The sequence below is a fragment of the Pocillopora verrucosa genome, chromosome 5 (genome assembly GCF_036669915.1).
Source record: "Pocillopora verrucosa isolate sample1 chromosome 5, ASM3666991v2, whole genome shotgun sequence".
Classification (NCBI taxonomy): domain Eukaryota; kingdom Metazoa; phylum Cnidaria; class Anthozoa; order Scleractinia; family Pocilloporidae; genus Pocillopora; species Pocillopora verrucosa.
Genome location: NC_089316.1, coordinates 23286444 through 23294378, shown reverse-complemented (window position 1 = coordinate 23294378; position 7935 = coordinate 23286444). Strand labels below are relative to the sequence as shown.

Here is a 7935-nt window from a genome sequence, read left to right as displayed (position 1 = left end):
AGTCAAGAAAAACACAAACAATATACTGGAGAGTATTTTTTTATTGCTAGCACTAAACCTCCAGTCTCACCTGCGATGTAGCAACAGCTTTATAATGTTTTGAAATGAAATAAAATTTCAGGAACACTTTTCTCCTTTAAAAGTTTCATGCGGAGACGCTAAGTTAAACCTTGCCTTGTGTCAAATTTACAGCTGTTATTATACCATTAAGTCTTATTCAAGGTAATGTTAACGTTAGGCAACGTACATCAACATCAACCTTCTTCTGTTCGAGGGAAACAGAGATTCAACCACCTTTTTCCGCAGTCTCGATTGAACCTGATGTCATAGAGCAGTTTTTCTCTTTCTAGGTCGAACAAAAAACTTAATAGCCGATGGCATCGATATCTCTTTGTTACCAAAAGTGTATATTCGAAATACATGGTTACCGTCCTTTTCTTTCTCCAGAACATTCCACTAAAAAGCGTGATATAAATTCTCGTAAAAGGTATGTTGGAAAACCAAACGTAGGTCATGCAGTTATCTAGGACTACAAGTAAATGTAGATGTTATCACTTAAATCAAACACTTGCGCAATATGTGTACTTCACACAACAAAAGGACCATTTTACTTTCTAAAGGTAATATTTGCAAAGGTAATAGGACCGAGTGGAGTCCAACTCAGTCTGTAATCATACGAGCGATTGACAAAATTTCGATATGATTACAGACAGAATTTGACGACAGGAAGTCCTGTTACCAATTAATTACAGGTTTCCGATTACAGCTGACTGTTCGATTACACTGTGCTCTTGCAACTGTACAGAATGATTTTTGAAAAATGAGGCTGCAAATAATATTTGAGGAATTTTTAATGATTTTTGAATAAACCAAATACTAACAGATACGTCGTACCTAATTTTAGTCCAAAACTTAAGCTTAGCTTTACAATTTCAACACGCAAATCGAGAAAGCTGTTTTTGTTATACTATTTGAAACCTTTTTCAGTTTTTGTAGTTTTCTTACCAATTTGCAATTTCTTATTATTTTCCTCGCCTAAAGGCTCGAAAAGAATTAAAATCTTGACAAGTTGTGCGTGAAATTACCTACTTATCTCACTCTTGATTATTTCACTACGAATACCTTAGCATAAGATTATACCTTTTACCAGCGTTCGAAAAAACATTTGGGTTCTTGACTACTCCTGTATGAGAAACATCCTCACTGTTTGGATTCTAATCTATACTGATCTTCTCTTAAGATCGGTAAATCAGGTTGGCGTACTGATGCTGACGAACAAAATGCTCATTACTTATATAATCGTTCAGAATTTGTTTCTCATTGTTCAAGGTTGCCCCTCATGATGGTTGGTCCATGCGTTATGTCATCTTTCCAAATGACCCTATCGCAAGGATTAACCGTTTAACTCCCAAGATCTCTTAAGTAATTCTCCTTACTGTTTGCCATACAATTGTTATGGTGTCAGTTTGGAGAATTTGGTATTGGATCAACTAATAATTCCCGAATTTATATTTTTCTTTATTCTCATCACTTCTATGCTTGATGTTGTATTGATAATGTAAGGAGAAATTCTCTCTTGGTCACTCAGGAGGTAAAGGGTTAAACAACATTTGCTCTAACGGTTGGTAACGTAGGCTACCTAAACAAGAAAACCGAATTTCATTCATTCAGCTTTTGACTTTTCGATATTAGATCGAACTCAATCCATTATCAAAAGTATAACGAGTAAAATTCGACTTGTACAAAAAAATGTTATTACAATCTCAGATTTTTGGGGGTCTATTTTATCTCATGAGTCATACGTAAGAGCGGCCTTTAATTTTGGACTAAATTATAATTTTAGTGACTGCTATCAGTCAACTGAAATGCCAATCAAAAATTTAAATTCTAATTCCATCAACTCTATCGTTGATAACACGTAGCTTTTCATTTTATGGTCATGTGATAGTCACTTGACCATGACCAGCCGTGTTAAAACAACATTCATTCTCTTGGTTGTCGCCATCGTTATAGGAGCCTCCCCCACCTCCACAGGAATCAACATGATTATTTCCACTGCTTCCCCCAGAGTACCCTCCTCCCCCTCCCCCTCCATAATTTCCACGGCCTCCTCCTCCTCCCCCTCCACCTCCTCCAAACCCACCATCGACATCGTTTGTCTTAGCTCTCCCACCCTTCCCTCCCTGAAGAAATCCCTTACCACCTTCTCCACCATCCCCCTTCGTTCCCCCAAAATTCTTACCATTTCTTCCACTGGAATAGAATCCACCACCACCACCACCTGAAAAATTATAATGTGTTTACAATTTTATGCGCAAAAATTAAAATTTGTTAAAATGAGATGTATTCAAATTGTTATAAAATGTATTTCTATTAAGCCGCCGTTCGTTAGGTTTCGATATTTGCCTGTAGCTTGATGATCGCTAGTTATTTAAACTAGTCCTCTTCCAAGTTAATGCGAGGGACTTTTTCCGTGTTACCTAAACCTGTGTAACTATAATGCTGATTTTTACATTTTTATTACAGAGAAGCATTGTTAGAACTCTGTAAAACTGTTATGTAAAGCTTGAGCAAAGGAAATCGAAAAATCTCTAACTGAACAGCTGAGACGCAAAGAATGATTAGGACATCTTCTTACCTGACTTTACATCATCAGAAGTCTGCGCACCATGTCCATTGCTCCCCCCTGACCATGACCTGTACCCTGGATTCCCTCTTGTATTGATGCTAGCGTCACATCCTGCATGTCTTGACCTTGCAGAATCTATCCCTCCTCCGCCTCCAGCTATTATCAAAGGTGTGTCGGCTCCTCTCACTACAAATGTACCTCCACCACCGCCAGAGGATTCGCTTCTCTTGTTTATTCCTCCTTCTTGACCAACAATTATCTGAATGACCTCACCCTTGTTCAAGCGGAATGTCCCAACCATTCTTGCTCCTCTTCCTCGGTACTGAGAGCTGTTAATCCGTTTATCGTATCCTCCTGCTGCTCCTATTGCTTCTATTCTATAGTAACCAGTGTATGGCACAGTCCACTGTTGAAAACCATTGGTCAGTGTAACTTGTCCGTCATGACCCTGGCCTGTGTAGTGACTGCCCAGCGATGTTGGACCACATCTTCCAGTGGCATTGAGATTTGTGAAAATAGCTTTGAATGCTGAAGGGCAAAAAAAAAGGTTCACCTTAACCTCTTTTCATATCACGAGTTCTTTCGTTTATTTGAAGGCATAATCGAGCTTTCTTTTTATTTACTGTTTAATTTATTGGTTTGTAAGATTGGTATGTCAAATCATCTTTCCATCAGTTCTAAAAAAATGGTGAAAATTAAACTGGGACCAATGAGAAAACAGCAAAGCTGCCAAGGGTCAAACTGGATTTTTTGCACCGTAGTTTTTATTTTTGGTGCCTCGAGTTTTAATTTATTGCCTTCTAGTTTAAATTTTGAGGAACATCGATTCTGGAGGTTTCTTTATGAAGGCCCTGGACGATTATTACTTGTAACATCTAACGTAGATTTAACAGTTTTTAGCTTAATGTATTTTTGTTTTAATAGATACTTTTTTATGTATATTTTAATAACTTCTTATTTCTTAGTTTTTAATTCTTAATTAGCAGGACCCTGTTGATAAACGTACTTTTGTATTGAAGGGTTATCCTAAGTAAATATTTCGATTATCATCATCATCATTATTATTCTCGTTTTTATTCTATTTTGATTCTATTCTTGTCTTTACTAGTTGTGACTCGCTTTGTGGTGGCTTTTTCGGTAAAATTAATTTATGGTAGAATAAAAAAGATTACCAATCTAGGTATTCTACACTACTAATAAAATATTGCAATGATCACTCTGAACTTAACTATGAAATTCCATCTGTCACCCTTAAAACCTTCTTCACATCTACGACTGTATGATTCCTCGATATTATAACACACAGCCTTGGCATGGCGGTTATGGGTATTGTTGGAGCACTCGTCAATATCTAAAACAAATAATTAAAGCACGATACACTACACGAGATGACACGAAGATTCTCATAGGACAGAGTATCGAAATGAAACAAGAACCAAAAATGGGTACAAAATGTTATACATGAATCGTAAGTGCTCGGAGGACATATGGACGCTTACGTTACGAAACTTAAACGGATATAAAACAGACGCATCCATGTAATAGTAAATGTGCTTGATGCAACGCATAGTAGCCCTCACCTTTTTCACAATGTTCTCCCTTGTAACCAGCCTGACACACACATTTGCATCCCTTGTCCATAAATCCAACCAGGCAAGTTGCATTGTTATGGCACAAACTGAGACAACACTTGTTCTGGTGAAAACATATTTTGCCTTTCATGAAATAACTGAGATGCTATACACGCTCGGATTGATAGTAACTCTCCTGAGATATCATGAGAACACAGAAAAACTTGTACACGAATAGTCTCAGATACGACAGGGAAAATTTTTCTAGCGTTCTAAGATCTTACAACACCCCAGTAGTGTTATGTGACACTCTAGGTCCTAGCCAATCAGATAGCGTTATTTAGTACCACGTGGCGCAAATGGACCAATCATATAACGTAACGCGATAACATCGATTGGCAGGTGTGGAAGAAGGAGCCTACATACACGGAGTAAGGGAATTGGAAAATTTTTTAAAAAACATTGAGTCTCGAGTACCAGATTCTGGTGTTGTCGTTGGATAAACCTCACATGATTATTTTCTAGGGTCTTTCAGCGTCTGAGAAGATTCTACCAGTGCGAGTAGATGGACATCGTAATCATGATTGCGCTTTGTTAGAAAAAATCTTCAGCAAATCTTATCATTATTAGGAATGCGATCGTGGATTTAATAAAGATGATTATGAATATCATAGTTGCATTGGAAAGAAATGTGTATAGTGTCATCGCCAAAATTGTCCTGAGCATCGTCGAAATGACACTTCTTTTCAAATGTGCTGTATATTTCTGCGTTTGTTTTACGGAGAGGATTGCTATCAGTACCGTTGGACTCGACCCAATCCTTGCGTGAAATCTATTTGCAAAACGTAGAAAAATGTCCCGCATGTTTCAAGGAAGTCGAAAACGACGACAAGTGGATCATAGGATCCAATAGGGCGCACATGTCCAATAGACCCGAACTGAGTCGGGTTGTCTTCACCAGCAGGCGGATTGAATCCGATTGCGACCGGAACCGGAAATGGGCGCTGGGCGCTTGATCAGTGGTACCGGAAATAAGAGGTTAACAGGAGCAAGGGGGGTTTAAAATGTTGGCATACGGACTCGATCGGATCCGATGGAGACAGTTCGTCCCGGCAAGAGTCGATCAGACTCTCCGGAGGTCAGCTCGTGAGAGACAGAGAAATTATCTCTCAGCCATGACGCAAAACAAGCACGCTACACATGTAACATTCGTCGTTCTTTAAGCCATGAGGCGAAGCAAACGCTACACATGAAACATACTTCGTTCTTTAAGCCAGGAGGCGAAACAAGCGCGCCTCAATGAAACATATGTCGTTCTTAAGGCCATGAGGCAAAACAGGCGCGCAGCACATGAAACATTCGTTGTTCTTTAAGTCACTAGGCGAAACATGAGTCGATCGGACTCCCCGGAGGTCAGTTCGCGAGAGAAAGAGAAAGTATCTCTCAGCCATGAGGCGAAACAAGCGCGCTACACATGAACTATACGTCGTTCTTTAGAGACAAACACCACACAAGTAACCTTCATCGTTCTTCAAGCAGTGAGCCGAAACATGCGCGTTACACATGAAATGTACGTCGTTCTTAAAGCCATGAGGCGAAACAAGCGCGCTACACATGTAATATTCGTAGTTCTTTAAGCCATGAGGCGAAACAAGCGCGCTACACATGTAACATTCGTCGTCGTTTAAGCCATGAGGCGACACAAACGCCACACATGAAATATACGTCGTTCTTTAAGCCATGAGCCGAAAAAAGCGCGCTACAATAAAATATATGTCGTTCTTAAAGCCACGAGGCGAAACAAGCGCGCTACACATGTAATATTCGTCGTTCTTTAAGCCACGAGGCGAAACAAGTGCGCTTCACATGTAACAATCGTCGTTCTTTAAGCCATGAGGCAAGACAAACGCTACACATGAAATATACGTCGTTCTTTAAGCCATGAGGCGAGACAAGCGCACTATAATGAAATGTACGTCTTTCTTAAGGCCATGAGGCGAAACTAGCGAGCTACCCAGGTAAAATGTCAGGCGGGATATAGGCGGGATCCCGGCAATCCCACCCAGGATCCCAGGTGGGAATGGCGGGATCCCGCCTTAAGTGGTGGGATCCCACCTTTCCCACCTGGGATGAAAATTTGATCCCACCTGGGATCCCGCATTTAATGCGGGTTTCCTGCATCCCACCCGGGATCTTAGGTGGGACTTATGCATTCTACCCGGGATCTTAGGTGGGACTTATGCATTCTACCCGGGATCCTGGTCGGGATTTACATATCCCACCTGGGATTCTTTATCCCAGCTACGAAAATATTGTTTTGCTGTTTTTATTCTTACAAAACGTTTTTGTGAGAGTTCCAATACTTATGGATCATCCACACACTCCGCAAATATTTGGCATGCAGACAAGACAGCGGTGGTCACTGTTCCCTTTGAGAAAATACACCTTTTAAATGACTTCTTCAATTTGCTTTATTTGAAACTCTGATCTGAAAATATTTTTAAAACAAGACTTGTTAGTAGTGAGAAGTACAAACCGAGTTTCTTTTCATAACTTAATTTCTTAAATGTCCCAATCACTGGACCTCCTAAAAAATATTACTTCTTTATATTTTTGGTGCAAAATACAATTTCTTCTGAAAAGTACAAGTCACAGTTCAATAATAACAGCTCTAAAGTTTACTTGTTGTTCTTCTCTGAGTCAGCGATCAACAAAATTTTTCTATACCTTGTAGGTCTGGTATAAAATTGTACTTGTAGTATAAAATGACAACCTTGTATCTTCGTTCTCTTGTACTGTACTTGCTTCGGACTGTGCATAACCATTTGCAGACGAGAATTCCAATGCACCTCTGTAATCGCATGTAGTTGCTTCTGTCTTTCGTACAAATGTTTTCTCCGTTATGAGACGCACTTGACTCTGTTGGCACCACTGCTAGTTCACTGGAAAGACCGACTGAGGAATCGAGATGGCTAGCTGTGTTGGAACGTGTTGCTGAACGCTTGTTGTGGTCAAGCCTTGTTGATTTGGGTACTGGTATACTGGGATCATCTAGGTATCTCTTATACTTCCTAATGTTATTGGCTTGTGTTGTTTCTCACCTTCGCCGTGACCATAACTCAAGTGGGTTTCGAGTCTTCCTTTCCTCGAAAACTTTCGGCCACAAATCGTGCATTCTTGTTCGATTCTTGTCGACTATTTCTACATAGAGTGAATTCACATCATTATTTATGTCATCGTCAAAACATGAATCCAAGGTATCCACCATCTAAGAGAGGAGAACTGATTAGAAGAGACAGAATAAAGTTGCGCGCTTCTCTTGAGACTGCAATGGGTCAAGCCAGCGGACTCTCTTTGCTAAAAGGTCCACGTGATCATGCCCGTAATCGGAAACAAAGAAAACTCCATTTGGCGCTCATCTTTGAATGTACTTTTCATCGGTTAACCGCTCTTGCTTCAAGTTGTTTCTTTTCCCAACTGTTTTGCCTAATATAACACTTCTAAAGATTGGTTTTATTTTGGTTTAATGAGAAAATGAGAACAGCGTGAGTGTTTTAAATGAAAAGAAAGTCGTTGGCGCCGTGAACTTAAAAGAAGGGACAATTAACAGTTGACATATCGACTGGTTCAAACAACGATCGAGTGGCCATTTAAAGCTAGGATTTTTAGAAGTTTGTGGTGAGTACAAATTGCCATATTCGTTACGTGATCAAAATCTTATCAAAGAATAGAAAT

General features: G+C 39.6%; 1 protein-coding gene across 1 annotated transcript; it reads right to left on the bottom strand.

Moving 5' to 3' along the window:
• Window positions 1-1699: 1699 nt before the first annotated feature.
• LOC136280806 (ALK tyrosine kinase receptor-like) lies at window positions 1700-4270 on the bottom strand. Its single transcript, XM_066166515.1, has 5 exons — window positions 4210-4270; window positions 3879-3980; window positions 2639-3157; window positions 1953-2281; window positions 1700-1762 (listed from the first exon to the last, which is right to left on the bottom strand). Exons 1-5 carry the CDS (start codon window positions 4268-4270, stop codon window positions 1700-1702), a joined length of 1074 nt encoding a protein of 357 aa, XP_066022612.1.
• Window positions 4271-7935: the final 3665 nt, after the last annotated feature.